The sequence below is a fragment of the Apis florea genome, unplaced genomic scaffold (genome assembly GCF_048593485.1).
Source record: "Apis florea isolate Af1SG1 unplaced genomic scaffold, ASM4859348v1 contig_3391_pilon, whole genome shotgun sequence".
Taxonomy (NCBI): domain Eukaryota; kingdom Metazoa; phylum Arthropoda; class Insecta; order Hymenoptera; family Apidae; genus Apis; species Apis florea.
The window spans coordinates 2,030,137-2,045,898 of NW_028256754.1; the positions used below are offsets into that span (position 1 = coordinate 2,030,137).

General features: G+C 17.5%; 3 protein-coding genes across 4 annotated transcripts; 1 reads left to right on the forward strand and 2 right to left on the reverse strand.

Moving 5' to 3' along the window:
• Positions 1–3,490: 3,490 nt before the first annotated feature.
• Positions 3,491–8,684, reverse strand: inc (BTB/POZ domain-containing protein inc). The gene is made up of 5 exons (XM_003698124.4): positions 8,175–8,684; positions 7,582–7,812; positions 6,844–7,140; positions 6,484–6,612; positions 3,491–4,735 (listed from the first exon to the last, which is right to left on the reverse strand). The coding sequence occupies exons 2-5, from the start codon at positions 7,771–7,773 to the stop codon at positions 4,706–4,708; spliced, it is 648 nt and encodes a 215-aa protein (XP_003698172.1). The 5' UTR covers positions 7,774–7,812; positions 8,175–8,684; the 3' UTR covers positions 3,491–4,705.
• LOC100865755 (glucose-induced degradation protein 4 homolog) lies at positions 8,345–11,523 on the forward strand. Of its 2 annotated transcripts, none has more exons than XM_003698123.4 (4): positions 8,345–8,664; positions 9,183–9,350; positions 9,430–9,662; positions 11,064–11,523. In XM_003698123.4, the coding sequence occupies exons 1-4, from the start codon at positions 8,518–8,520 to the stop codon at positions 11,125–11,127; spliced, it is 612 nt and encodes a 203-aa protein (XP_003698171.1). In that variant the 5' UTR covers positions 8,345–8,517; the 3' UTR covers positions 11,128–11,523. The 2 variants fall into 2 exon arrangements, with proteins under 2 accessions (XP_003698171.1, XP_086768511.1); XM_086912385.1 differs by lacking the exon at positions 11,064–11,523 and adding an exon at positions 9,789–11,014 and having other exon boundaries at positions 8,518–8,664.
• A 1,797-nt stretch (positions 11,524–13,320) lies between these two features.
• On the reverse strand, positions 13,321–15,456 carry LOC105736755 (uncharacterized). Its single transcript, XM_086912371.1, has 3 exons — positions 14,099–15,456; positions 13,697–14,031; positions 13,321–13,625 (listed from the first exon to the last, which is right to left on the reverse strand). The coding sequence occupies exons 1-3, from the start codon at positions 14,421–14,423 to the stop codon at positions 13,434–13,436; spliced, it is 852 nt and encodes a 283-aa protein (XP_086768497.1). The 5' UTR covers positions 14,424–15,456; the 3' UTR covers positions 13,321–13,433.
• Between the last annotated feature and the right edge of the window lie 306 nt (positions 15,457–15,762).

A 15,762-nucleotide genomic window follows, 5' to 3' on the forward strand; every position in this document is an offset into this window, starting at 1 on the left:
TCATTTAATTATTGAATTTGTAATACTATTTCAAAATATGATAATTGTGTAATTTACACAATTTGTAATAATTTATTTTTTCATATCTTTTTTTCATATCATTTCGATCTTTAATATGTTTCAATGTTGTTTATGTTATTAATATTATATATTTATATTTGTTTTGTTTATCATTTATTGTAATTTAAGAATAGATTACTTTCAATAAAAAATCATACTTGTGCAAATCATAGAATTGTAATCAAAATAAAAAATAAAAAATTCATAAGATAAAAAAAATATTGACATTGTCCATATCTATGCTGAATGTAATTTATATTCTGAGAGATTTCCAAATAAAATCAATTTATCAATTATTTATTATATTTTTTTAATAAAAAAAAAATAGAAAGTTTTAAACCGAAGAAACATGCTAGAATTCCATCTAATTAATTCAAATTTCAATTATTTTATTTAATTTTTTGATATAATCAATAAATCAATAATCAAATTAATGATTAAAAACCATGCAATATGGTGGATAAAGTAACAATTTTAGAAGATATAGAAAAAATTTTTCAGTATTTTAACTTGGAACGCATCATTTTAACATATTTCAAATTTTACAAGATTTACATTAACTGAAAATTATAGAAACTGTTTACATTCTATCTTATCACTTATGTTAACTTTTATCCAATTAATAAGACAAATATATATCCGAATTTATTTTCTTTTATTAAGTCTTTTAATTTCGAAAATCTTTATATGGTATACTTTATACGATATATATCTCGCAATATATATTAATATATGAATATATATTAATAGCATTAATATATTATTTAGAATAGAGGGTTCTCACCGATTTTGATAATTTTTAGATATATTATAAAAATCAATATTTCGAAAAATCTCTTCTTTTGCTTTTTTCTTTACAATCATAGATATATAAGGAAAATTTTATGTAATTCTTATGTATATAATTTATATATAATTTACATATTTAATAAGAAATTCTATCTATCGAATTTTATTGTAAATATCTCGAAAATTAGGGCCAAACAGTTATTTAAATTTTACAATGTATTCATAAATTATCAAAATCGATATTCCTTTTATTCGGAATAATTAGGGGAAAAAAAAAAAGAAAAAAAAAAGAAAAAAAAAATTAGAAATTAAAATAAATATTTTGAATCAATTAATGTGTAAATATTTATGTTTCTGGATCTTTTGAGTGAAAGAAATTTTCATACAAATTTTACTATAAAGTAAATTAAAACTAAAATAATATTAATATAATATTTCTAAACAAAAATGCTTAGTTATTAATTAATAATTTTATAATGTACAAAAATAAAATAAAAATTTTTTATTTAAATTATAAATATATTTTATTTTTTATATAAAATAATAGTATAATATAAAATATATTATATATTATTACAATCAATAATTTATTAATACTTATTAATGATTTATGATTCAACTATTAAACTATTCATGATTAAAAACTATTAATTGATATATTCATTATATTTATACTTGTTATGTTTTTAACAGATTTGATGCATTGGTACTTATTAAATATGTTTACATATTTCATATATAAACATACTGAAATTTTGTATAAATGTAAACGATGAAAGTTCTTCGTTATATTTTTAATGAAAAAGAAAATATTAATATTTCTGAATGGTTTTCTCTTTTAATTTTACGATTGTTTATTTAATTATTTTGTAAAACCGTATCCATTTGTATTAGTAACAAATATTAATAATATTAAAAATATTGTAATATTTAAAAATTAAAAATATTACTTAATGATATTATTTTCCTTGAATATTTAAATATTTAGATTAGATTTATAGTTATATAAACTATATAGATATTTTTTAACTATTTAATAAAAGATTATTTCATACATTGAAATACATTGTTATAAAATTGAAAATAAATTTAAAGTTATAATTACATATTTTACGTTCATTATTCATGCTCGCAATTAATTTAAGAAAAAATTGGAAATTGAACCTTTTTTTAGAACTATTATCTTCTCTTTTCTTTCCTGATTGAAAAACTTAAATTATGAAAAATTAGGGACTAAGCAGTCAGCAATAGTAGTTCATAGAAATGTTTTTCGTAAAAGTTAAAAAATTTGTAATCTGATAAATCCTATGATTTAGAAATTTAAAATTAATTAAATTAATGACCTGAACAATCCAAATATCGATATATATATATACATATGTAGTTACAGTTACATAATGTTATAGATATTATTAACATAATAAGTATGTATTTGTTGTTGTATAAGTATATATATTTGTTATTTTGCCTAAATTTGAACATGTAAGTAAAATATATAAAAGATATATATATAATTTTAAAATAATTTTTTATTTACTATTTGTTATTATAAAATATTTATAACTTAAATTTTTTGATCAATAAAACAACATATTTTATTATATATGTATTAAATATATAAAATAATATATTCATGGAATATTTTTGAAGAATTAATTCTAGAAATCAAAACTTTTATGTATACTCTGTATATACAGAATAAAAAAAAAAATAAAAATGTTTAGAATTTTATGTTAAATTTATATTTTTATATAATATTATAATAAATTTATATATATATAATTAATTTATATAATTTAATAAACATATAATGTTATAATTAATAAATAAATGTATATATTCTTTATAAATGAAATTGTTTTTATTTTAAATGTACATTTTTTTTAAATCACAATTGTACATAATAAATTTTCATTTGTCATATTTGTATTTGTATTTTTCTTCATATAATCATTTCTTTATTTAATTAGAAATAATTATTTTATTGTATTAAAAAATTTATTTTTGAATGCATATAAATATTATTTTCTTTTCTAACAATAAACATCAAACAGTTACAATAGATTTAAAAATATGCCTATGAAAGTACAAACTCTTTTACATATAGAGTTATATATACCTACTTAATATGATAATACTGAATAATAATATCAATTAAATTACTGATATGAGAATGAATATAACATAATACCATTTTTTGACATAAATTACACTACATTATAGGAAATAATCTTGGTCCTAATTTTTATATAATTATGTTTCTTATTACAAACTATACAATCAAATATTTTTTTATTAATGTTTATTAAGTAACATTATGAATATAAATTAATATTATAATTAATTATTAACATCACTAAATTATATATATTATATATATATAATATTTAAAAAAGAACTTTTTCATAAAACTATTATATATGTGTGTATATATATGTATATGATATATAATATATTATACATCACATTTACAATATAATATATAATTTATTATATATTATATATAATTCTAACAATAATTCTAACAATATAACAATTTAGTGCTATGTGTAACTTTTTTCTCATGAATAATGTTTTTAAATATAAGTATATTGTCTACAACATTTTTTTAGTAGGCCTTCAACAATTGACAACATAATTATAATGTTTTTATAATGTTTTTTATTTTTTATAATAAAGTAAAATTAATGATATTTGTTATAATCTTAAATATATACAAAAATGGAAGTTCATTTACACTAAATAAATCATAAATAAATTGTAATAAAAGAAGAAAAGATAAGAAAAGCAAAATAATATGCTTTTGACATAATTTTACAGTTTAATTTCCTAATATTTTATATAAAATAAAATATTAAAAAATGAAAATTATATATATTTAGAAAATAAATGTTAAATAATTAAAAATTATTTAATTTGTTAAAAATGTTTTATATGATTAAAATTTTTATATTCAAATCTTTTTACTGTACATTATTATATATTAATAAATGATATAATAAATTGCTTTTGTTAAAAATTACATTCTCTTCTTTTTTATCCACATATTACATCAAAATTAATTTTAATGTTTATAATTATAACTTGTATCAGATAATTAAAAGTCTCATACTAGATATACAAATATTATTTTATGTTTTGTAGCGGCAGTGCAAAGGTAAGTAATTTAGATAATATTATGACAAAGATATGATTAGAAAAGAATGATTTTTATACATTTGTTACAAAAAGATAAATTATTTATTACTAGAGAGTATTTATATTCATTGTAGAAATTTGTATGAAAAAGATTACGTTTATGAATGCTATTGTCTTTTAAACTATTTAATAATGAAATTGAAACATTAAATAATAATTTTTTTATAGCATGTTTTGTGATATTTTTATATATATAATATTTTATATATATATTTTTTTATATTTAGTACACTTTTTTTTTTTATAAGAAAAGTATCATAGATTATAAGTGGGATAGAAAGTTTTACTTTAGTATTAATTTTTTTCATTATAAAATGTATGATCCCTTATAATTTATAATTAAGCACTATTTTTATCACTATAATCTATATTCACTCTTGCCAAACATCAGTTGAAAATAAAAGAAAAAATTTTTTTTATCAATATGTCATACTTTCGATTTTAAAGCTTTATGTTTTGTGTTGCTGTATAATAACTATGTATCTATAAATTATATTTTTGTATGTTTTTTTTTTTTGTTATCATTATACATTAATGGAGCAATGAAGATATTACATAAACTTAAATTTTTATGTAGAAATAAAAACAGTCTTCATCTTGTTGCTGCGCGGTTGATTTAATTAAATGAAGCAAGAAAAGAAAAGGACGGATATAAAAATTACATGCGAGAACCCTTCTGCTGCAGAACCTAAAATAATAATAAATTTAATAATTTAAGCTTAGTAGAAGTTTAGTAGAATTTATATTAAAAATACATTTTATACATACATAAAGAAAAACATAAACATTAATTTATAAAAAATTTTTGAGATATAAGAATATTATCTCTAATATTGTTTAACCTCTGTTTTTCATTGTAATTTAAGTTTAATATTATGATAAAATATTTTTATATATTAAAAAAAAATATATTATTAATAAAAATAAAATAATATATAAATTCAATAATTATTATGAATTTCATTATGAATTCAACATTTTGCAAAGTCTTAACAATTAATAAATTTTATTATAAATTACTATATTTTTTTTTTATTAATTCAAATGTGCATTAATAAAAAAATTAATAAATAACAAATAATGAAATAATAGGGGAAAGAGTAATCAGCCCATCAAATCAAGAAAAAAAATCTTTATTTGTATAGCATGCAATACAAAAACCATGATATGTACAACAAATAACAGAGGTAAAACATTGTGTTTATATAAATTAGGCTGAATTAATATAAAATATGAAATTTTTTGATAAATAAAATATAATTAATTACCAAAAATATATTATATTTCAGATTACAAAAGTCATAGAAAAGAGTAAAGATAAAAACATTTCTTATTTTTAAATAGAAAAGAAATCAATATAAAATAATTTTTTTATAAAATATAATAATATATATTTAATATCAACTATAAAATGCTTTTATATTTTGTATTATAAAATAATATAATTATAACAAAAATTATATTTAGAAAATTAGAAATTAAAAAATAAATAAAATATTTAAAAATATAATTTATATATATCTAATATATTTTAGATTTTTAAATATTTCATAATTCATAAATTATATGTGAAAAATAAAATGGTAATATGTTATTTAATTTATTTCGATATTGTTCAATGTTTCAATATTTTTTTTTATTTATAATATATTATGTTTTATTATATTGTTATTTTATATTTTATATTATTCATTCTATTTACAATAACAATAATTATTTATATAAAATTTAAACAAATATAAAATATTAATAAATATATAAAGATATTTACATGATTTCAAATATATTTATATTTTTTTAATGTGTTATAAAATAATTACATTTCTGCAATTTTATTAAAATTATTATATATATGTATATATATATTCTTTCTTTTATATTTATTTTTCATTACATATTCTATTTATTTTTAAGTTTTAATTTAATTAATTACTAAAAAAATATGTTATATAATATTCATAAAAATCATATATATATCATTATTGATAAATCAGAAATTATTAAATTTCATATATATAAATAAAAATATAGAAGTTTTCTATCTAAATAAATTTAATTTTTTCTTGAAATCGATATAAATTCTCTATATATTATATATTATATATAATATTACAATATAATATATTACAATATATTATATTACAATATATATACATATATTATATATTATATATAATATTACAATATAATATATTACAATATATTATATTACAATATAATATTTTGTTAATTATAATTTATAACATCAAAACAAATTTAATTATTAATATTAATGATATAATGTTAAAGTTATAAAATATAAATTAAATAAAAAAAGTAATATAATTATTTAATAATCATAAATCACAGAAAAATATATATGATATACTACTTTGATTAAAAAAGTAATATGAAAAATTTTAATACAATTGTAACTTTAATATAATTAAATTGTACCTTAACACGATCAGTTGATTCCTGTTCTTTACTATTAAGTTGACTGGCTCCATATTCTCGACTAACCACACATAAAAATTCAGCATGATCATCATTTCCATAATTATATTGAGATCCTATATTGATTAACTAAAACAAATAAAGTAAAATATATTTAATTTTGAAAATAAATATTTATTAAATATTTTAAATATTTTAATATAATTTTATATAATTATAATAAATTAAAGTTGTTAGAAATATAAAAATTAAAACATTTTCAAAAAATAATTTTATTAAAAAAAATATAATAATTTATAAATTATTTATATTAAAATAAAAATAAAAGATTATATTTAATTTAAGATATTAAAAAAATACCTGTTCAAACTTCCATCCATCAGACATTGTTGATACCATTTGAGTTAATTCATCTTCATGACATTGAATGACTCTATAAACATGTTTCTTTGAATCTCTTAATGGTCTAGTATCTCTTAATATAATTCTTTCTTTAACTAATCGAATAAGTTCTGTAATGTTGTAAAATTCTGCTTCTTCTAAAACACCTTCTTCTGTTAAATCTTTATTGATAACCAATTTTCCATGACGTAAGTAATTTAAAACAGGACTAAAATATGTTGGATCACGATCTATTAAATATGCTCCAGTTTCATCCTATATAATAAAATATATAAATAAATTGATTTATTTAATATAATTTTTTAAAAATATGCTTTTATGTAAATTAACTAAAATTCATATTACATTATTATTAGGCATTATTATTATATAATTATATTAATACAATAATGATATATGTTCATATTCATACATTATATTAATATATTTTAAATTACATATAAATTTCTAAAATTGTTAAAAATTAACAAAATTTGCTTATATACTAAATTTTAATATTTTTTAAATATGAAGATATTTTTTATAAAAAAATAATAATATATATATTTAAATTGATTTAAATATAATATATTATTCTTATTAATTATATAAAAATTATAAATAATGTACATATAAATGAAAATATAATTAATAAAATAAATTAATAAAATTTAGTGATATTTTAAAATTCGCGGTTATTTAAAAACATCAACTAACCCTGTCAGAGATAAGCTCAGAATCTTCTTGACATAATCGGTAGAGAAATGAATTGGGATCTCTAGCTAAAGTAGTTTTTGCTGTCAAAAAATATGTACCACCAACATTTAATCGAACCCATTGATTGTTACACCGTTTTTGAATGTGATTTTCTGTCATTTCGTGCGAATTCGTATCACTGAAATCCTCCATGTTTGCTTTGAAACTTAAGCACTTTCAGCTCATAGATTTCTTGATAGAATCAAATCAATGTTTTAATTGTAAGTTTATGAAAATGAAAATTATATTATAATATTTTCTTAAACAAAATTCGAATATTATATTTTATTTATTAACATATTTTGATGCAATTTAATATATAATAATATTATTATTAAGATTGGTATTTTATGGCGGGAAAGCAAATTAAAATCATTTTTTCAAAAAAAAATAAATATAAACAATATTTTTATTTTTTTTTAAATAAAATTCCTATTATATATATTTTATAAGATATCACAAAATATTAATATTAATAAAACTAATAATATAAGTATATAATTTGAGAGACTAAAAGAAATTTAATATTTAAATTGTTAGTAAGTAATAAGTACCTATACATCCGGCAAAATAGAACTAAAATTTTGTAGGACATGTTATGCGTAAGTTAATAAAACAAGTGAAAATATAGTTTTTTGTTTTAGTAGCAGAAGATTATCTTCAGTGTTTACTAAAAATAATAATAAATGCATATTTGTATGAAAAAATAAGATTTTTTTAAGACACATCGAATTCAATCTTCGTATAAAAATTACGACCGCAAGCGTGTCTGGGTTCGAGGCTTTATATAAATACATCTACGTCCTGAAAATTACCGGCAGTCATTGCGAGAATTTTGTAATGAAGGAATTGTCGCCCAAAGAGGGCAAATTTTAAGAGCGTTCACTTGAGCCGAGAATGCCGGTGAAAGTTGACGTAGTACCACCACCGCCCGCAAACTCAAAGCAGCCGGGTGTCACAAAATCTTTGCTTTACAACGGTTCGCGATTTCAAGGCTCTCAAAAGTCTAAAGGCAACAGTTATGACGTAGAAGTAGTTTTGCAGGTTAGTTCTTCGTCTTTCTGGAAATTGCGCCACAAATATCCAAAATTTCTATTGCACTTTTGACATCTGTCTACTGCATAATGATTATATGTGTGCATGTATGTATGTGTGCGTGGTTTAGATCTCTTTTATTTTTTAAATATTTTATAATTTTTTTTCTATTAAGATTAATTTATTATATTAGTTTATTTATATATTTGTGTTAGTTTATCATATTGTTTATATATTTAAATAAATCAGAATTAAAATAACTTACTAAAAAATTTTTTTATATTTCTGAATTTATTTATAAATATATGTGTATTTATCATATTACTTTATTATTTACAATTTACATAATATATTATAGAATATATATCTACAAATTTTTAATATAAAATTTAAATATATAATATTATTTAATGAGAACAAAAAAATTTATTTATAATTTATAAATAACATAAATATTATGAAGATTGATTTAAAATTTAAATTATATATATGTATTTTTTGTTTCAATAAATATTTTTATATTACAGCATGTAGATGAAGAGAATAGCTATTTATGTGGCTATTTAAAAATTAAAGGTCTTACGGAGGAATTTCCTACATTGACTACATTTTTTGATGGTGAAATTATATCAAAGAAATATCCCTTTTTAACTCGAAAATGGGATGCAGATGAAGATGTTGATAGAAAACATTGGGTTTGTATTATATTTCAATATATATTTTTTCTAATGAATATCTGTTTATAATTTTTTATATATTTTTTTTTAATTATAGAGCAAATTTGAATCATTTCGTCAATATGCTAAAACATTTAATTCTGATACATTTGATTATGAGGCTTTAAAAGGAACTGATTTTGTTTTTATGAGGTGGAAGGAACATTTTTTGGTTCCTGATCATACTATTAAAGATATCAACGGTGCCTCATTTGCAGGATTTTATTATATTTGCTTTCAAAAATCTGCTGCTACAATTGAAGGCTTTTATTATCATCGTAGTTCTGAATGGTAATTATATTTTATATATTTCTATAATATGAAAAAATATATATCAATAATATATGATTAAATTTTAAAAAAATTTGAATTAACTTTAAAATTCTTATGAACAGGTTAGCTTTTTTTTTTTTTCAGGAATTAATTTAAACCTATCTTGATAAAGTGCGAGGAGATAATTAAAAAAAAAATAGATAAAATATATTAAATAAAGATATTTGAGCTGGTATTTCAAAGGAATACTATAAAAGAGAAAAATATTTATATGATAAAAAAAATTTCTATTTTGATCTCACTTTTATAAAAACAATCTTAAAAATTGTCAAATCTTTTATAATTATATATAACTTTTATAATTATATCAAAATATAATTAGACTAATTTTAGTAATCACAATCTCGAATTGGATTAATTTTAATTAAATTATTATCAATAATTATTGATAATGTTGATTATTAATAAAAATAGTTTGTATTCTGTCTCATTTTGATTGTAAAAATCTTAGCAATTTATTAATTCTATTTTCATAAAGATAAGATAAAATTTATAGAAAATAGATATTTTATAGATTATTGCATTATTTTTTTCTCTTTAGAATTTAGATATTCCATTGAAATATCGATTTTTAATCATCGCTGCTTGACAAGTCTATTCTATTTTTTCTAATCTACTTTTTTCTTTATCTTTTGTAATTAGAATTGGAAATTGAAATAAGAATAATAAAAGAAGAATAGAAATAAAAAAATTTTCTATGTTTAAAATTTAACTGAGCATTACTCTCTATATATTTATATAATCAATATATAATTATATTGTATATAATTATATATATATATATGTATAATATATATATTATATACATGTAGATCATAATTTTCAATATAGTCTTTTCTTCTTCAATTTATAAGAGATAAACCGCTATCCATATATTGGGTTTGATAATCAGGGATCTTCCCTGCTGTTTATTTAATATATTTATTTATATAAAAAGACTTGTGCTGAAAAATATTTTTTAATATTTTCATCAATTTATTATCAATTATCAATTACAAAACTGAAATCAGAATATTCATGACAATTTTTTTTATTTTTGATTTTTCTCATATTTTGACTTATAGAATCATTTCTTAAATTTTTAGATATCTATAAAAATCCTCAAATATCCTCTGCATGTGTAATTAAACTTTATTCATTATATAAATCTTATTTATATATTATTTTTTATTTTAAATATTATTTTATTAAAATATTAATATTAATTTATATAAAATATTAATATTTTTATAATTTTATTTTTATGTATTTTGTATTTAAAAAAAAATCAAAATTTGTAAATATATTATAAAGTATATTATAAAAAATTATATCAATATTGTATTTTATTGAGAATTAACAAAATTTTTATTATTTCAGGTATCAATCATTGAATTTAAAACACGTCCCAGAACATAGCATACAAATCTACGAATTCAGGTGAAATCAATGACTCACTCAGTTATTTCTCCAAATTCATATTTTGCCTCTCCTAGCATACAGATCTCATAAAAATCAATCTGTGAAGTAGTTTAATTCAATTTTGAACAAGCAACAATTTTTAAATTGTTTATGTTAAAAGTAAGGTTCTTGAAAGAATTAACTACTTATTTCTTAGGTTTTTTTTTCTTTTGTTTTTAAACAGTAGTATATAATATATGGAATATACATATATTAAATTTAATTTATATAAATATTAGAAATGTCATAAAGAAGAGATAATTAAAAAAATGACAAAGATTGCAGTCATTGATACGCTTGATTATAAATTAGATATTATTGATATTCATTGTAAGATGTTTTATCGAAATAAATTAATTGATATTTTTTGTCAATTAAATTGTTGTTAATTATTTGATATTTTTATATAAGACTGTATTATTGTTTATTAGCAATATATATCTATTTTTTTTGTTTAAGTTTAATAATTAATATATATAGTTAAAAATTTTATTAATTTATATATTCAAAAATACATGAAATGAGAATAATTTTTTAAAATTAAAAGAATAAATATAATTTGAATTAGATAATTTATTAGAATCTAATGACTGCATGGATTTATATTTTACTGCAGGGAAATTTAATGTTTTATATTTTATTCATTCAAATACTTATGAGATCTGTTTGCCTAAACTGAAAGAACGATAATGACTGAATGAATTGGCGTGAATGTAATAAAAATCATACTGGAATATGAAAGTAATTTTAATATTAATTTAAGATGTCAAAATTTCATGTTGATATCTCTTACATCAGCATGATACCAACTAATGGTAAATTCAAATTAAACGTTCCATTTAAGGAGAATTTTGTTAGGAAGAATTTTCTTATTCTATCTATACAAATCAGTTTATGTACTCATTAACTCTGTTTTATATATTTAATACAATTAATAAATTCTTAGTCACACACGCATACCAAATGAAGAAAGCCTTTCCTTATAAGATTCCCCTAAGTGGTACAATTTTAATGAGCCAAGTGAACAAGAAATCTTTTATGAATATTCATAATATTAATAAAGCAAAAAATTTGATACAAGTTGGCTGTTTATAGAAATCGTAATATAATGTTGAATAATAAGATATTGAATCTGTTATAGATATAGAATATACTAATTATTCATTACACTAATTAAACTAATTTAAACTGATATATTTATTCAGTAAATTATTAAACGTTAAAGATTATTATTAATTTTGAATCTCTTTTTAATAATGAAAAAATTATTCTTTTTAATCACTAAAAAAAATTTTAATATTATCAAAATAGTAAAATTTGTATACTATTTAGAAAAAATTTAATTTCTTTATTTTATTTTGTAGAATAGGACATGAATATAAAATATATAAGCATTATATATAGCTTATATTAAAATATCTTTATTGTATTGATTAATACATTTTTGTTACTTTTTATTCCAGTAGAATTAAATATAACTAAGAAATAGCAAACTTATTATTCGGCATAAAGTTTTAATACTAAATACTTGTTACTTATATAAATAATTTTATTAATATTCATTTGTTAATTAATTTACAAAAAATATTTTTTCAAATATAAATCTTAAAAATCTGGAATATATATATATATATATATATATATATATATATATATATATAAATTCATATCTTATTTGACTAATTGTTGTTAATATTTTTATGTAATATACATTTAAGAACAAACAATTGACTTTTTTGTATAATATATTTTCTTCCAAATTAATATTTTACCAGAAAGTAGAGTTTAATACTTCTTTTGAATTCATGTACATTGTAATTACTTTAATATTAAAATAAAGAATAAAATATCAATTCATCATTACAAAATTAAGTATAAAAAAATGTGTAGATTCTTGTTATATTGTAAATTGCTTATTAAATATATCTATTAAAACTATTATATGATATTTTCAATATAAAAATAAAATTATAAATAAATTAAGGAATATATAAAACTGGTACAAATCACTTCAATGTTTAAATTTTCCAATAGTTTAATTAAAAGTTAATAAAATTTCTTCCAAAATAAAAAACTATAGATTGCTTTAATGCAATCTATTCATTTTAAGTAATTTTAACATTAGAATGAAATGTATTAATAATGTAAAATACAATAAAGAAACTTCTCCATTAAATTATGTTAGTTATTTCTTTATATTATATATTATTTAGTTTAAATTCTGAATATTCATATAAGTTAACAAAAATTTAATGATGAACAAAAAATAAATAATATAAAAAAATTGAATTAACAAGAACTTGTGTGTGTTTCAAGTGGTTGATCATTAATTTTATCAATTATTATAGATGATTTCTCTCTTTTTTTCTTTTTGGATAATGTTTTTATAGATCTAGTTAAGCGTTTAGTTTTTGCAACTGTTCGATTTCTTTGATTAAGGGTTACACTTCTCAATTTTCTATTTGTACCATGTGTAGTTTGCTAAATTATACAATTTAATTGTTTAAATATATCACTAATAGTAATATAACATGATATAACAACATATTTACCATAATATTAGAACAATATTGACAAAGACAAATTGTATCAGTTGATGTAGATGTAGCTTTATGTAATATAGCTTCAAATCCTAAAAATTTTGTATCAAAATTAACTTTAGCTTTTATCACATCAGTAAATGAATTTTGAACTGTTAATATGTTATCAATATAATCTTGAATTTTTCCTTCCCTATTTAATTGTTTATTATTTAATGAAGGAAGTTGCATTTGTTCTATATTATTAATATCTACTACTTTACAATTTTTATTTGTATTACAGGATTCATTTTGTAGATCATATGTTTTTTTGATATTTGAAGTAGATACTTCATCTTGTAAAAGATCTAATAATAAATTATTATAATAGTTTAAAATTTAATAATATACTAAATTATTACTAAATTAACTTACCAATAAAGTTTTTTAAATATTCTGAAAAGATTTTATTACAAGAAAGTAAATGTTGAAAAGCTTCATCAAGGTTTTTCTCTGTAAAATATGTTCTTGCTAATAGAGATCGTTCAGATAAAGTTACACCAATGATATTAGAATTAAAAATTTTCCACTGTTTACGAGAAATCTCTGCTTGCCATTCTAAAGCACAATCTTCTAGTCTTGTATTGATTGACTTTAACAATTCATTTGCTTCTAATAACTGTTGAGGAATGCAGGGATTCCTTTTATTGAAAGGAAGATCACTATCTTCAATCATAGATATATTATCAATTGTTGTCATTTCTAATTTTTCTTTGAATTATATAAATATATTACTTAAATAAACATTGATTAAATCTGTCTGTAAAGTTTATAGTAAGAATTAAAAAATATAAGGATAGATGAAATAAATTGAAATAAATGAAATAAATTTGAAATAAATTTAGATTGCATTAGTCTTTTATCAAACAATTGAATACTTTTTAAGTATACTCTGTGTAATAATAATTAAATGCATTATAACAATAAAACAATTTTATTTTATTTTTTAAATCTTACTGTACAAGACATTGAATTTTAATGGATTTGTTAACATAGAAATAATTACATGAATATAATTATGAATATAATTACAATATTGATATTAAGACATTTAAAATTTATATATTTAAAAAATATCTATAAATAAATTATTGCATATAATGCATTTTTCATTTTATTTTTAAAATAACATAATATTTTTTTTAAAAAGCAATTTTATAGATAGATCTTATATATAGATCTTTTTTTATTATACAATCGCAATGCATTGATTAAAATTGAATATTTTTTTATAATCAAAACAATAATTCATAATTTGCTAAAATTTTGTAAAATAGATAAGATTTAAGATTTTAATTTTAATCTATTGCCTAAATGTTGCATTTATAATGTAATTAAATCCAATTATTATATATAAAAATTTTTATTATTAAAGAAAAAATTGCAAATATTATATTAATTTGAAATAGTTAATGAAATTTTAAAATACTTATTTGTATATAATTGAATATTAAATTATATATTCTTATTAATTTTTTGACAACAACAACCACATTAATTCATTTTTAAAAATAATTATTACTGTTGAGGTCATTAATAGATTAAAAGAAATTAATTATTTGCATTAGTTAATGCACATAAACTTTAAAAACATAATATTAAAATATAATAATGTGTAAAATATATGATTACAAATTATGTAAGTTGTTCTGTGCATGTATTATTTACATTGTTATAATAAAATTATTTATTGAATTTAAAATATAAACAAATTTTAATAAAATGAAAATGAGAAAATATTTTTTTGATTTTTTCAATTATTCAGATGGCCCCTTTCTTATTTTAATATTTCTATTTCTAAAAAATTTTATTATCTTACAATGATATATGATATATATACAGCAATGAAATTAATTTTTTTTTTGTATTATATTATTTTCTTTTGTTAAAATATTAATATTAATATTAATAATTAAAAAAATGACTTAAAGTAGCAAGAAAAAGATGAATTAAAAAATATTAATAAATAATATTTTGTTTTGTTATAATATTAAAATTATTTTATAAATATTATATATATATATATAATATATGTTAAT